At 38.1% G+C, this 16,654-nt stretch overlaps 1 protein-coding gene across 3 annotated transcripts in view; it reads right to left on the bottom strand.

The window, feature by feature from the left end:
• Positions 1–16,654, bottom strand: part of UST (uronyl 2-sulfotransferase) — a 108,248-nt gene that overhangs the window by 52,974 nt on the left and 38,620 nt on the right. For 2 of the 3 annotated variants that reach the window (XM_081945665.1, XM_081945666.1), the window contains exons 2-3: positions 13,093–13,136; positions 1,855–2,010 (exon numbers count right to left, since the gene is read on the bottom strand). In XM_081945665.1, the coding sequence (XP_081801791.1) occupies positions 1,855–2,010; positions 13,093–13,136 (200 nt within the window). The remainder of the gene's footprint in view (positions 1–1,854; positions 2,011–13,092; positions 13,137–16,654) is intronic. The other variant, XM_081945667.1, reaches the window with a different exon arrangement.

The following is a 16,654-nucleotide window of genomic DNA, read 5'->3' as shown; positions in this document are numbered from 1 at the left end:
ACTAGAAAAACAAGCAACCTTTTTCTGATGGAAAGATTTGTACTAATTATCCAGTAACACTGTATAAGTCTTCTCCATGCACATATACTTGAAGTATGTACACAAAAGAGAAGTAGTGTGATACAGTGTTTAAGATGCTTGATCCGGCTGGAAAATCCCAGGGTCTAATCCTCCCTTAGGCAAAAAATTATCTGAGCGATTCTGGGCTCGTCACTCTCCTCTACCCTAGATTGAAAAACATTTATCTATCAATTCATACTGGATCAGAGTGGTAGATCACAAGAGACTTTGAAGTTATGCATCACACAAACACACACACACACACACCCCTACCTGTTTCTGTTATGTATTCAAACTCACACAGAAAGAACCTCTTTTTAATGTGAAATATGTCAGCTTCCTGATTCGAATGTCTTCTTTTCCAAATTCTATTCTCTGCATCATTCTTTCCGAACACTTTCTGTCATCTATACACCTAATCTTCACAAAGACCCAATTAATGTTTTATTTATTTTTCATATTTTTGAACCACCCATCTTCCTTATAGAGGGACTTTTTTTAGTTTCTTTGATATATTTAGTTTGATCTTACAAGTTTTAAACTTCAAGGCCATATCATAAATCATTTTTAAGTACCTATTAGTTACACGATTTCACAGAACTTTATGTGATGTTTGCTTTTAACTTTGATCCCCCAAAACAAGCACAAATGTGCTGAACTTAAACTTTCCATGGTTGATTTTAGGGTTGCACTCAATATTTAGCAATCTTGGTTTTCAGCACCACAAAAATGATTTGAGAATAAGAGTGAACATTTTTCCATAAAAATAACCATCCACTTCCAGCAATATTTGCCTTCTCTCACACCTGTTTGGCACAGCAATTGTAACAGTCCAGTGCTTTGGTGCTTTTTAAAATTCAGTTAGAAATGTCTTCAGAGAATGATCTGAGCAAATTTCTGAAAATACAGTGACATCATACTGACACATAACTAAACCCCAGGAAAATAAATAGCAATAAATGCAAATGCCAGACTGGTTGTCCATAGACACTGTGTATTATTAATGTGAAACTAAAGAAAGCTTATTCAAAACGTTTCCTGAATAATGGACATTTAACCTAGCGTCCAATTGTATATTCCATTAATGAAAGCAATTTACTCTGACAGAACAGAAATGGTTTTTCTTCCACTAGCAGTTGCATTTCCTACTCTCAAAATCTGCTTTGGAGAATCCGCTCTCTGAAAACAAATTAGTTTGATTGTACATGAAAAGCTGCACCTCTAATGCTAACCAAAAATATCTAAAGCACTACTGGATTCCATTCATACATATCATTCCATTCATGAAGCCAATTTCCATCAAAATGCCTGAAGGCAGAACATATTTCAGTACCAGTATTAACCAGGATGAATATTTGACTGAGATACACTCTCTCTCACTCTCTTTCGCTCTCTAACAGACATTAGTATAAAGCATTTTAAAATTTCATCATTGAAATTGGCTTGCTACAAATTTTGCAAAGCACCAGAAGGCAAGACAAGAAAAAAATGGATGGACACTAATCAAGGAGAGAAGCAATGTGGAATTAGGGAGAGAGAAGCAATGTGGAGTTAAGGAGAAACTTCCTAACTGTGAGAACAATTAACCAACGGAACAGCTTGCCTTCAAAGTTGTAGGTGTTTCATCGTTGGAGGTTTTTAAGAAAAGACTGGATAGCCACTTGTCTGAAATGGTATAAGGTCTCCTGCTTGAGCAGGTGGTTGGACTAGAAGACCTCCAAGGTTCCTTCCAACTCTATTCTGACTTTCTGATCTTCTGAATATAAAATGGGAAAAAGTAAGCAGATAACTTGCCTGTTCATTCTTGGTAAGCCTAGTTTTATTATGAATATCCGATGTAACTAAATTGAACCCATGCCTTTCGGACAGAATTCTTAACAGCAAAACCACAGTCCGACTCCCACATTTTCCAACTCTGTTGTATACCACCTGACTTGGGAATGGAAGGACCTAGGCAGAAAAGATAAAAAGATGTTAGTCTTCCTATTTGAAAATATTTAACTGCAAGAAATGATATTGTTTTGACTTGAAAATATAATAATGTTCTTGGATTATTATATCAAAAATGGGAAATACCCTGAGGCATCATAATACTAGCAAAATTATTGTGAAGAAAATCTAAGGTCTTAAAATGTCACAAACCATTCAGGATTATATCCCTTTCTAGGAAATTATCCAAAGAACAAGAATAAATAATCCTTGGTGAGACAAAATACTAATTATATCTTGACTATGATGAATTGGTGAACTAATATTAATCCAAGAACTTCAAATAGTAAACACATGCATTTCTTATTTGGATAGTTGTATTAAGTAATGACTTGTCGAGTAAGGTTTCATATCTGTTTACATATCTTCAAGTACAAAAGTTATAATAGATTCATACACATATTCAGTTCTCAATGGCTAAACATTAACCACAAATACACATAAATAGGTTACAAATAATAAAGCTAGTCAGGTATTGTTTGAAGTAATCTTCCCATGCTTATTCACTAAACCAGTTTTTCTATACTTGCATTTCACTTTAAAATCAAATTAAGGCAGTTTCTGCCAAGCACACAAAACAGAACAGAACAAAGTTGGAAGGGACCTTGGAGGTCTTCTAGTCTAATCCCTTGCTCAGGCAGGAACCCTATCATTTCAGACAAATAGTTGTCCAATCTCTTCTTAAAAACTTCCAGTGTTGGAGCATTCACAACTTCTGGAGGCAAGTTGTTCCACAGATAAATTGTTTTAACTGTCAGGAAATTTTTCCTTAGTTCCTGGTTGCTTCTCTCCTCAATTAGTTTCCATCCATAACTTCTTATCTTGCCTTCAGGTGCTCTGGAGAATAAGTTGACTCCCAGAGGTGGTATTAAGTCGGTTTTCTCTGGTTCATTTACTATTCATTTTACTTTTTAATATTTTGAATTATTTCAGCTCAATTTTGTCACTGCCTGAGACTAAATGTCACATGGCTATATTTGATTTTCATCTTTGAGAGTAGCAAGAGAAAAAATGTATTCATGGATATTACTTATTCATGTATAATTACATATTTTAAAATGCTCTAATAGATATACCCATCCATTATAATTTATCTCAATAGTCTCAAGTAAGCATGGTAGATCAGGTAATTCTTGACTTATGATTACAGTAAAATCTAGAATTTTAGTTTTATGTTGCTGTGGTTATAAGTTGAGGAACCATATGACTGGACTCAATTTTACAACTGTTTTTAGAACAACTGTAAAGTGAGTTATAGTGGTCACTATGCAAATCTATCCTTCCATGGACATTTTTTGGCCAAAAACTAGCAAAAAACATTGCAAATTGTAGTCACATAACCATGGAACATTGCAACTAGACAGAAATACAAGCTGGTTTGTATTTTTGAAATGTGTCATAACTTTGCATATTCTTTACACAACTGGTCATAAGTTGAAATCTACCTATACTATAAATATTGGTTCTAGCAAAATAAAAAAATCTGCAAAATTATGAATGGTATATGGCCTAGAAGTGCTACATACAATCTGAAAGACAAGAATGCATGGACAATAAAATGAGACCATGAATCTAATCTGGTTTTGTTGGAAATTTTCCATTCTGGCAATCCTAATTACCTGAATGCAGTTTGTGGAATTTCTTCAACCTAGAGGTTCAAACATATCAGTTCACATCAATATCAATAGAAAAAAAATCACCTGGTGTTGAAATGATGCTGGGTGCCAGTTGGGAAGGTAATTACATTAATGAAATGCCACCTCAGGAAAAAAAATCCACCCCTTAAAGACGCCCACCTCAGTTTTTTTTTTTTAAACAAAGTTTTATTGGTTTTTTAAAAGTTTTACAGGGAAAAAGGTAAATGGAAAGGTACAAATTTTGGCGGTTGTAGTGTGCAGTAGGTGCCCCCTCCCTCCATACTCAAAGTTTACATTTATAAAGAAGTCATTATAAAATAGTAACATATAGTCAGCATATATATTCAATTAATAATTTCGGTCAACTTATGTCAAACAGATATCTTATTCATTTTTGTGATCTGAGTTTTCTCAGTGTCGCCCCATCTCCCCCCGCTGGCAGAGCTCCGGCCCCTCCCATGTCCTGCGTATCTGGTGTAGGATCATCTGGTTTTTCTAAGAGAGCTTTATTTTTTTCCATAAAGGCCTGTGCCTCTATGGGTGTGTTGATTCTAACTCTTGTGTCCTCCCAGAATACTAGCATACCTTCAGGCATCAGCCATCTGAACCACACCCCCTTCTGGTATAATCTCTTCGCTAGCTGCGAATAGTTTTTTTCTTTTTCCCCTCACTTTCTTGGGGATCTGTTTCAGAATGGTTATTTGCCTGTCCTGGTATTTCAATTCTTGCCCCCTTTGTGCACTCAGAATTTCATCTCTTGTACTTTTTCTAAGGAATTTAATGTGTACCTCCCTGGGTACGTTATGTGTTCTAGTGTAAGCTGAGTTCACTCTATAAACCAAATCTATTTCCCACCCCATCTGTTGTTTCTCTCTCTGGATGTATTCAGCCAAAATACTTGTCATAATGTCCCTTATATTTTCATCATCTGCCTCCACCACATTTTGAAATCTAACGTAAAAGGACATTCTCTCAAATTCTATTTTCATCTGCTGGGTGTCAAGTTCTTTGTTCCCCTTCTGCATCCCTTCCACCCCCTCCCTCATCTCAGCCGTCCCACCCTCCAAAAGATCCAGTCTCTGTGAGTTTTTGTTGATTTGGGCCTGATTCTCTTTAATTTCTTCTTTCATCTCCTTTAGTTGTTTTTTTATTTGCTCTTGTCCCTGTAAGAGTTGCTGAAACATTTGTTGAAACTCAGTCTCTGTAGTTTTAGGTTGCATCAAAGCTGTTATCGTTGATTGTGTACTAGGACTGGACGTTGCAGATGTCGGGGCAGAAGCAGCAAATCCAGGCTTTCCAGGAGGTGGTTTTTTAGGAGACATTGTTTGTAGAAGAAAGAGTTCAGTCAATGTAGAGGTGGTCAGTCAGAGAGGTAGAACAGCCAGGAGAGTCCAGGAGACAGGAGGTTCAAGCAGAGGAGGATTTTTCTAATCACCCTGGCAATAGAGTTAAGTTTTTCACTCCAGGGAGTCCAAATAATAACTGTCAACAAGAGATTTGTCTGAGTAGCACGGAGACAAAGACCGGAAGCCTGAAGTTTTAAAGGTGGAGTCAGGTTTCACAGTTCATAAAGACAACGGAAGTGTGCCATCTTGCCCTGCCAGCTTCGGGCTTAGAGGCATAACAACGTTTTCAAACTTTCCAAACTTTCCAGATCATTATTCCATTGTGGGTTTAAGTTCAAAATTCACCATTAATAGGAGCGTGACATCCTTGGTTGGCTCTCCCCCCTCCTCCTTCCCTTGGGGCTGAGAGCAAAATTGTTTCAAGCCGCCTGTCCGAGGGGGGAGGAGAAATCCCCCTCCCTCTAGCCGCGCTTCTTCAGCCATGCCGAAAATAAAGTTTAAACTGCTGACAATTTTTCCAAGTCAGTAAAGGGAATGAGAGGGAGTTGTCGCCTCACCGCACCGCAGCCGCGTCCTTCTGCTTGTTTTTTTTCTTCCGTCAGCCTCGCAGCGAAGACGCCGGAGTGTCCCCCATCATGCTCCCCGGTGCCTAGAGCGAAGCGGCCCCCCCGGCCGCCGCCGATCCAGGGGATCCCCCGCAGTGCTGCTCCTCTGGCAGGAGCCTCTACGGGGCGTCCTGTGCCCCCCAAGGAGTGGGGAGCCCACCGGGAAAGCGCGGGGCGAGCAAAGCTTGCCCGTCGCCGTCAGCTGCCGGAACCGGAAGTCACGCCCACCTCAGTTTTGATGAAAGGATCTGGAAAAAGGCTTTATTAGATTATTTTAAAATCCAGGTAAGGCTCATGAGAAAGTGCTCCTTCAGGTAACCTTGCCCTAAACTGCTTAGGGGTTTAAAGGTAAAAATCTGAAATTTGAACTGGAAATGGATGGCAGTCAGTATAGTGGCAAAGAACTGGCATAATAGCATGGCATAATGGCATAATATATTCATAATGGCCAGTCCCATTAAGCAAACTGGCTGCTATTTTTTGAACTAACTAAAAGTTTCCAAATCTTATTCAAATGGGCCCTACTCACAGCACATTACAATAATCTAACTGAGATGATATCAGAGAGTAACTGTTGCAAAGCTGTTTGTCTCTATCCAAGTAAGATCATAGTAGGTAAATTAGCAATGCCTTGATAAAAGGCATTATTTGCCAACAAAGCCACCTAGGCTTCTACTAACAGTGGTGATCCAGAAGCACCTTCAAAGTGCAAATCTACTCCTTAGAGAAAGTCATGACCCCTACAGGCATCAATCAGCTGCCCAGATGCATCACTCTTGAAAAGTATCCCAATCTTGTCCGGACTGTTTAGACTTATTTTCTGTACAAGAGAGGGAGAATCTTTATTTTCTTATTGCACCATCTCACCCGGTTGAAATGCTTTTGCACATTTTAATTTAAGGAATTCTCAAGTTTTAAAAATAAACCGTATGAACTTTCAAGAAATGAATTGTGAAGTTTAAATGCTGCTCCATTAATAATGTATACTTTATAGTAGTATATATAGATTGCTAAATATACTATATATTACATCCAAGCCGGAACAGTGCCAAAGGTGCTTTTTTTCAAACTGGATATTCTTAGGGGTTTTTTTTCCTTTGAAAATGTTTCACTTCTCATTCCAAAAACTTCTTAAATTCTGAACTGAAAAAAATCACTTTTGGGACAACTGTGACATGGATAGTTGAGAATTTCCATAGAGAATCAGGAACAAGAACATAGAGTTTGTACTTAGGTTCATGTGCTCCTTGATGGAGCTGCTTCTGTTTATCCTTACATTTAAATTTAATGAAACAGGTTAATCTTAACTGTTTAACACAGAGATGTCTATGAGATGGCCCATATAAATACACTGGGCTTAATCATGTTCCACACTCACTTCATTTTTAAAATATATTTTTGAAATAACAACAATAAATAGAAAAATATCATCTTATAAAGCATTGTTTCTCAATCTTTTTATTTTGCTTGAGGTCCTCTTATGACCTTGTTTTTCTACTCCCCCCCCCCATCCAAGTCCCATTATCAGATACAGACGTGGAGCAGTAACTGAGTTTTCTGAAGTCAATAATACAATATTTGCAGTATAATACACTTTGCTCTTCTGTGATCGCCTTTTTTTCTGAGGCCCATGTGCCATGGACTTCCCATTACATGGTTTTCCCTCCCCCTCCCCCAAAATATAATAAGAGCTCCTAGGGGGCCATATAGCCCCAACTTGAGAAGTGCTATTAGGTAAAGGTAAAAGTTCCCCTCGCACATATGTGCTAGTCCTTTCCAACTCTAGAGGGTGGTGCTCATCTCTGTTTCAAAGCCGAAGAGCCAGCACTGTCTAAAGACATCTCCATGGTCATATGGTCGGCATGATTAAACGCCGAAGGAGCACGGAATGCTGTTATCTTCCCACCAAAGGTGGTCCCTATTTTTCTACTTGCATTTTTACGTGCTTTCGAACTGCTAGGTTGGCAGAAGCTGGGACAAGTAATGGGAACTCACTCCATTACGCGGTGCTAGGGATTCGAACCACTGAACTGCCAACCTTTCTGATCGACAAGCTCAGCCACCGCGTCCCTGTGAGAAGTGCTATTATGAAGAACTATTTTCTACATTATCTTTACTTCAAAAAAGCCCTAGGACTCAAACAGGCATTTATAAATAATACTAATAAAGGTGGGATGTAGCTAAAATGCATTTGGAATATTTTCATTGGAAGAACAGTTTGGAATGGTAAGGTGCATCTTGTGGTAAGATGGTGGCAGAGAGTAATCACACCAGCTTTCTTTCTTTCTAGTAGGGGGGCTTTGAGTGAAAGTCAATGCCCTCCAAGCAGTCATTTTGTGATAAGAGCACACAATTCTCAAATCCCTAAATGTGACCAAAAATAAAAAAGAATGCCCACTCAAACAATGGGAAAATCAACTTGATTGCTTCAAAAATCCATAAAAATGATGAAGTTGTTGCGTTTAAATAAAATTATGTGGGAGTTTATGTGTGGAGCTATGCTAGAGGAACAAAGTTTATCATTGATTTCCAGCCCAATTTTCTGTTCAGGCAGCTTACAATAGTAAGAATACAAATACAAACTAAAAAAAATATTAAATTAGACATTAAAATTAACTACCAATTAAAACATTGGGGAAGAAATGTATTTTTAACCATCTTCCATAATACTGTAGGAATGGAAACTAAGCTTCTGCAGTGGAAAATCTCCTTTCCCACAATATAGCCAGAAACCTGATTATACTAAATAATCAAGCTTCTGGCAGCAAGAAAGAAACCAAAGTACAGAAGCTTGCTATATCTCAAAAGAGTCGACATGTTTATTTGGGCAAACTATGAAAATAAATTAATTTTGAGCTACATGTAGTTTTTGCCCATGGTTAACAGGGAGAGAGATAGAGATAGTGCTGAAGAAAACATAAAAAGTAGTTTTATTTCCAACATTTACAAGCCTTATAGATGATCATCTCGAGTCAACTATCATTTTCCTTGATAGGAGAGATGAGAAACTCTCATCTGGGAAGAGATCTTCCAAGACAAAAGACTCTCTCCTGGGCTTTTGTATAACCTGCAAAGTCTGAGAACAATGTTCATTTGAATCCACTTCCTTATCATTTTATTTTTCATCAATGTACTTTTTAAAAATGTCCCTTAGTCAGTAGCCCAACAAAGTATGTGGAAAAGCTAAAATATTGGAGGGAGGGGGGCAATCAAAACACTGAAATAAGCAGAGAAAAGGGGACCAATCTACTCCCTAGAGGTGGTATTCAGTAGGTTCTGACCAGTTCTGGAGAACCGGTAGCGGAAATTTTGATTAGTTAGGAGAACAGGTAAATACCACCTCTGATGGGCCCCCCTCGCATCTATTCTCTGCCTCCCAAGTCCCAGCTGATCGGGAGGGAATGGGGATTTTGCAGTAACCTTCCCCTGGAGTGGGGAGGGAATGGAGATTTTACAGTATCCTTCCCCTGCCACTCCCACTAAGCCACGCCCACAGAACTGGTAGTAAAAAAAATTGAATAACACCGCTACTACTCCCCAAAGCTCCTGAAGACAGGACAAGAAGCAATGGATGGAAACTAATCAAGGAAAGATCCAACTTAGAAGTGAAGAGAAATTTCCTAACAGTTTGAATAATTAATCAGTGGAATGATTTGCCTCCAGAAGTTGTGAGTACTCCAATACTGGAGGCTTTTAAGAAGAGATTGGACAACATTTGTCTGAAATGGTATAGGGTTTCTTACTTGAGCTTGGGGTTGGCCTAGATTAGGCCTGCTATTGTGATATTCTCTTGAGATTCTAAATTAAGTATTAACTCTTCCTGCTTTGAATGTGAAATGATCATTTCAAATATTGAAGCAAAATATTAAACCAAAAAATGAGGCTAGGCCAGGGCAAATGGTCCCACAGTTATGTCTCTCCACCCTGTAAAAATGCCTGTCTCTCAATTCTCTCAGCCAGCCACTTGAGGTCAAGCAGCTCATTAAGAGGCAGAATTACACTGCACTGAGCACACTGCCTTGACAACCGTCCAGTCTTGGCTTCTTCATCCACTTCTAAGCTTGTACAGATGTTTACTGACCTCTTTAAGCTTTCCCCAAAGACTTTACCATTGCAATAAAATGCTTCATCAGATGAAACTGCCTTGTACTCAAGGATACAGATTACCTCCCAAGCTTGCCTACTTTTACATTCCTGGTTAATTCACCCCAATCAATTGAACTACGAGGGTGGGGAAGGCTCCCATTTTAAAATAAAAATACACAAATATGTATCTCTATGTGCTTCCAAGTAAATACAATTTTATATAATAGAGATTTAAACCCATTATATTTGTAGGAAATGAATGATTGTCCTAAAGGTGCTTTTTCAAGAGGCAACTGGACTTTCTGTTTTTTTCTTTGAAGATGTTTCACTTCTCATCCAAGAAACTTCTTCAGCTCTGAAGAAAGAAAATATTCTTCTTCATTTGAAATAAAGCCGTTGCAAAAATCACCGGCATGAGATTCACCTGACCGCCAAGTAATTTTGAAGATAATCAGACATGTAAGGTTTATGGGCCGACAAGGTTCAACAAGAACCCAATCTCAGGCCAGTGATTTTTGCAATAGCTTTATTACAAATGAAGAAGAATGTTTTCTTTCTTCAGAGGTGAAGAAGCTTATTAGATGAGAAGTGAAATGTCTTCAAAGAAAAACCAGAAAGTCCAGTTGTCTCTTGAAAATGCACTTTTGGGACAACCATGACCTGGATGACTGACAATATCCATAGAAATAAATGATTATTTTTATTCAAGTGTGTGGACAAATGAACAGCAATTAAGAAGAGAACATGAGCCATTTGACCTATCTGGCAAGGAAACTCCATCTCACTTTTATTTTTCAAAAGGGAATTAATTTAAAATTTGAGCATTTAAATTACTTTGAATTTCAAACCTCAAACAATCATAACCTGGACTGACCAATGAAACGAAATAGTTTGAAAAAGGGAGCTGGGTAAACAGTACTTCAAAAATAGATCAAAAGGAGCTAATATTAGGTTTGTTTTTGTTTTTATTACAAACTTTATTCAACAACAGGAAACATTTATGCAAGTAAATGCTCATACTCTCTGCTCATGGGAACAGCAGAAAAGAGAGTCCAGGCAAAGCAAACTTTGAAGGCTAAGTTGAATGTTGCTCAAATATTAGACACTGCTGGCAACTTTATAAGAATAGAAAAATACTGTTGAAAATTAATATCCTCAAATATTCAACTACCCTAAGTACCAAGAAGACTAAATATTCATAAAACTTCCTACTTGCATTCTTCTAGAACAAGGGTGTCAAACTCAAGGCCCAGATCCGGACCGCGGGGTATTTAGATCTGGCCCACAGGCCCCCCTGAAGACACCGAAGAACCAGCCCCCAGTGCTTCTGCCAGTGAAAATGGTCTCCGAAGTGCCATTTTCACTGGCAAAGGGTTGCAGGAGGCAGTGGCAGCCGAAAACGGATCTCGGGAGCCCGTTTTCACTGGCCAAGCGCTTGGGTCACCATAAGTGCTCCCGATAGGAGTGACATCGAGCTGGCTATGCCCACCCTGGCCACGCCCCCACAAGATCAAACACAACCCTGATGTGCCCCTCAATAAAATCAAGTTTGACACTCCTGTTCTAAAAAAACTATCTGGATGAAAATGTTTTGCCCTCAGAAGAATGGTAGCAAGTAAATACGACCTCTGGGCTGAGTTTTTCCTAGGGAATGACTCTAAAAGTAATATTCTCATAAATGTAGGCAACCAAATCTGCTAAGTTTAGTTAGTAATAAAATTTATATTTTGTTTTACTTTAAACTAGAATAATTTTTTATTCTTTTCTCCTGGATATTTTAATAACGTACTGAATTGGAATGTGGACTGCATTTAAACTTTTTGCACAGGCTAAAAGATTGAAAAAGAAAAATAGCCTTTCTTCCTCTAGAATGCTTGAATTCTTGGATATTCAGTCTAAGATTTAATAGTTGTAAATCACACCTCATTCCTATTTGGTCATATAAAACAAAGATGATTCTATTATTTCTTATTTGAAACAAAACATCATCAATATTGCATGAAATGCTGACCTCAACCAAAGATACCCAATTTGCATTTGCCATACTTCTATATCCCAAAGGCTAATGCATATTCTACCTTGAGTTATTTTTAAAAATATAAAGATGGGATATAAATAAGTAAGCAATTAAATAAGTCACAGAAACAGTAAGATCTGGACACTGACTCTATGCAGCAGAGACTTGCCCGGAAAGCGCAGAGGGTAATGGGATGTATGTGCATGGCCAACACGAAAAACAGGATGGCAATGGCAGTGGCTTTTTTGGCACATTTGAAACCTCTGGTAGTTTTTGGTGGCCTTCAGCCAGCTGCCACTGCCAGGAAGCAGCTGGCAAAGATGCAGTGGCTGGGAGACTTCTTGCAGTCGCACTAAAAAAGAGAACTTGCTATCCAGAGTCCGGACCAGCCACCGCGGGAGGAAGGTAAGCCCAAAGAAAGATGCGGTCATGGGGGAGGAAGCGGAGGCTAGGGCAGGGCCTCTGAAGGACGGAAACAGGACTGGCGAAGGGAGAGCGGACAGCATGCAGGAGGAGGCCCTTAAGAGATTAGGCCAGGTCTGGGCAGAAAATAGGTAGGTAGGTAGAAATTCAATTTTTTTTCCTACCAGGTTCTGTGGGCATGGCCTGGTGGGGTGGTCATGTGACTAAGTGACCGTGAGTGATGTCGAGTTGACCATGCCCACCCAGTCACATGACCTCCCACCAAGCCACACCCACAGAACCGGTAGGAAAAAATGTTGAATCCCATCTCTGCATACCTTGTAGACATATAATCAAAACCTATGAAATCAGCAGAGAAAAATAAAAGACAATGATTTATAAAGTAAAATAGGATTAAATATAAAATCAGGACTGTAATATAAGTTATAATTAAACAGAAAAAATGAGCAAGGTAAAACCTATTAAAGAAAATGGAACTTTTCTGATCAAGTAAGAATATTAAAAATTGTGTATAGTTTACTCAGATTCTAGAAGCAAAATTTCTTTAACTGATTTAACTTTTTCTTCATTTATTAACACCTTATTATCATGACATATAGGATATGGGTCTCCAAAATTTTAAAAATGCCAAAATCCATGGGTCAATGGTCCAACTGGTTGTTGTGAATAACTAGGTTTTAGCACAAAGTAAGTTATTCTGAAATCAGAAAGGTGCACATTTTTTGGTTTCTACCAGCCTCCAAAATCTCTAACTCCAATTTTACACCCAAGTACCATGCTAGAACCATTGTTTGTGCTATGCCTTTCTGATGGGACAGAAATAGTGCCATTACTCACCATGATTTATCATTTATAAACTGCAGTGGCAGAAAAATGGAACAACCGAACAGAATCTGGTTGAATGTAACATAATGTACAAAGCATCTCACCTTGCGAGGAGCTGGTCCATGATCATCTAAGTAAGTGGAATTTCCTAGAAACAAAAAAAAAAAAGAAAAAGAAAAAAAAAAGAAAAAGAAAAAAGAAACAGACCATTAAAGACCTTAATATAAAAAAAAGAAAAAAGAAAACTGCAAATATTTATGTATTTATTTATATCTATCAAATTTCTATATTGCCAATTATACTTGCGCTATATTAAATATAAACAATTACTATACTTAATAATATCTACTTTTTTTAAAAAATTAAAAAATAATATCTATTTTTTTTAAAAAATATATTCATTATGAAAGCATTAGAAGGAAGTCTAACTTTCTTTCAAGAATTAAAGTAACCAGGTCCTTTAGAAAGCAGCTATCGCTGTTTCAGAGGCTTTTCATGGTTTTCTGTGCAGGCATGGACAATCATCAAGATCATTCCTACAAGAACTATTTGCACTGGAACACACAAAAGTGCACAAAGTGTACACACAAAAGTGCGGACAGATGTGGGAAACCATTGTGACTTTAATACTTGAAGGAGAGACTCTTTGCTCCATACTAATGAAACACTCTTTTGACTTGTTTTCATGGGCCTAAGATTAGTAATTTGTAATCAAATCTTTAGTTTGCTTAGAAGTCAACTGGTGATTAGAAAATGCTTTCTTCTTCATGCAAGTTCCTAGGAGAGAGCGGGCATATTTCAACTTTAAAATGTTCTGAGCTCGTGTTTTGTTTTGAAATCAGGATGGGTCATTCCAATTTCACCTGAAGCATCCTGACCTCCAGTGAGATTCAAACCAGTGGTGGAATTCACTTATCTTCACTAATGGGTCGCAAATGTGAGCTCGCATGCGCAGAAGGTTGCACATTATATCGGGGCAGGTGGGTGGAATATCCAGTCACCGCTGCTACCGGTTTGTCTGAACCGGTAGGAACCGGCCGAATACCACCTCTGATTCAAACATTGTTGGAACGTTTTTGGTATTCTTGGGGTGGTCAGAATAGTCAATTTTATACTAAAGAAAAACGTCTAGGAAAAATTCAGAACAGCTGCCCTGCCTTCTACTTTGCTTTTCCATAGTTCCAGTGAATATTTTATTTCAAGCATTATGGTAGAAAAGATTTTGATAGCTAAGATTGTGCTCTATACTACAATGTCATCTTAAAAACTTTTCAATTGATTAAATCGTTGTTATTTAATTCATTCTACATGGTTTTTACATTTCCATTTTTTCATAGACCATTACTTTTTTCAAAGTAATGATTTGAAAGTAATAGCACTTTATTCTGTTCTATATTTCACAGTGAGTTCTATTGTGATTAATATTTTTAGAATTTCAATTATTTAGGCAAGTGAGTAATGTTTCTCAGAGAGAGGAAAAATCCAAGCCTTTTGGAGCCCAATATTCCAAAACTGCATGGAGGCTAATTGTATTGAACTTAATTTAAAGGGTGTGTTTAATGTGTATATAACGTAAAGTTATATATACATTAAGGTTTGAAAATAATAGAAACTATTATATAATTTAGATGCTGTTTATAATATAGTAGTTAAAGCTATTATAAATTATATTTTTACAAATATATAAATCAAAGCAAGCTGCAATGATCACAATATTTTAAATAGGGTCATTTTTTATCATCATAACTCAAATAACATTCTCAATCACACACACACACACACAAACACATGCATTCACTATCCAGCACAACAGCCTTAGAAGGCAATCATAGTGGAATACATCACAATTAAGAAATAATGAGAAGTGTTTTGAATAGAAAATGTAAAAATAAAGTGAGAAAGTCTTCCATGTATATAGCACTTGAGGTCTGAAAGAAAAAGTGATATTAATGTGATTATAAATGAAATAATCTACTGCAATGAATGTATTCAAAATGCTTCTGATGATAAGGATTAAATTGTGATATATTCCATTATATTGTTCATGCTATAATGAAATTGTGGAATCCTTGGTAGAACAGAACATCTCTGCAACAAATTCCAACAAAATAGATATCCATGCAACTCTTATGAAAAATACCTGGACACTCAATTCACTTTAATGGATTGTAACACAAGCTATGAAAATGATAACATTACTATACATCAAAACATCTCAGGGACAACCAACAGACTATTACAACCACATGGCATCACTATAGCACACAAACCAAACTAAAGCTCTTCAAAACAAGTAAAATAAAGACCCAATAGCTCAAGAAGCAAAACAAAAAACAAAAAAACAGGACTTTTCGATAACATACAGTGTAAGGGTTGTAACAGTCCCTATGTAGGACAGACAGACAAACTAGCAGAACGCATCCATGAACGCCAAATAGCAGTCAGAAGACAGATGAAAACTACTTAATCTCATAACATATGGAGAGACTGGATTACTCTTTTAACTGGAAAATTGAGTGTCCTAAACCAAGCCAAATCCACAAATGCTAGGAAGCTTGGCAATCAGACAAATCAGCCATCAATAGTCACATAGAGATAAACCACATTTATTCCAGTTAATAGAAGCAGTAAAAAAGTTAAGGAAACAAAAAAGGCCAGAAAACATCATCTCCAGTAATCAACACCTAATAAGCAGGGATTAACATCAAACAATCAAGTAAAAAACAACAGTCCAATCACAGAATTTCTAAGATGAAACCGCACCCCACCAACACAGGCTGGACATAAACTGGGATATAAACAGAGAGCAAACACCACACTCGCTATCACTGATATTGTTACCTACCGTAGTTGTAATGAAGGGTAATGAAATATATGTAAGCAAATAACCATGCAGAGAGAACACCAAGGACTCCAGTTCAACCCTGAGCGACATATATTCTCTTCTATTGGTATAAAATTTTCTATTGTATAATCTAAACCTTATGCAATGTTAGACATCACAGAAAACTACCTAGGATCACTAGGATTATATCTTAACCCCATGGTCCATGGCCATCAAAGAACAATGGATGATATAATTTAGCCAAAGAACAACCTTGTAGAGCTTTTCTCATCCTTTAGATCAGGGGTGTCAAACTCAATTTCATTGAAGGCTACATCAGGGTTGTGTTTGACCTCAGGGGGCCTGGAAGCATGGGCAGGGTAGGCATGGTCAGCTCAATGTCACTCTGGCGGGGGCACCTGTGGTGGCCCAGTCGAGGCTGGGGTATCCATTGTCTCTAGCGTAGGAAGGCGAGACCAGTGAGAGGGCCAAAGCCTTGTCCTCCAGAGGAGTCTCACCATCTGTCTCAGGCCACAGGAGGACCCCCGGATGGTGAAACAGGCTGTCCAGAGCCCTGGGCAGTGGAGGGCAAGCACCCAGCCTGACCCACGAGTTCCTAGGGCTCCAGGACCCTCAGCCTAGCTCCACTTCCCTGAGGGGGTGCCTGGCTGCGCTTACCTCTTCCTAAAGACTGATGTTGCTGTGCTCATTCTTCTTGGGCAGGTTGCTCATGGTGTTTGCAGGAGAGCAAAGTGTGTGAGTCAGAAGGAGGCCCTCTCTCTTTCCACGTGACGAGACCTGGTCTTGCAACCAAAGCAACCTCAGTGATAGCATGGGAGATC

This window comes from Natrix helvetica (genome assembly GCF_964273705.1).
Source record: "Natrix helvetica genome assembly, chromosome: 2".
Taxonomy (NCBI): domain Eukaryota; kingdom Metazoa; phylum Chordata; class Lepidosauria; order Squamata; family Natricidae; genus Natrix; species Natrix helvetica.
The sequence above is the reverse complement of the archived record's forward strand: the minus strand, read 5'-3'. Positions and strand labels throughout refer to the sequence as shown.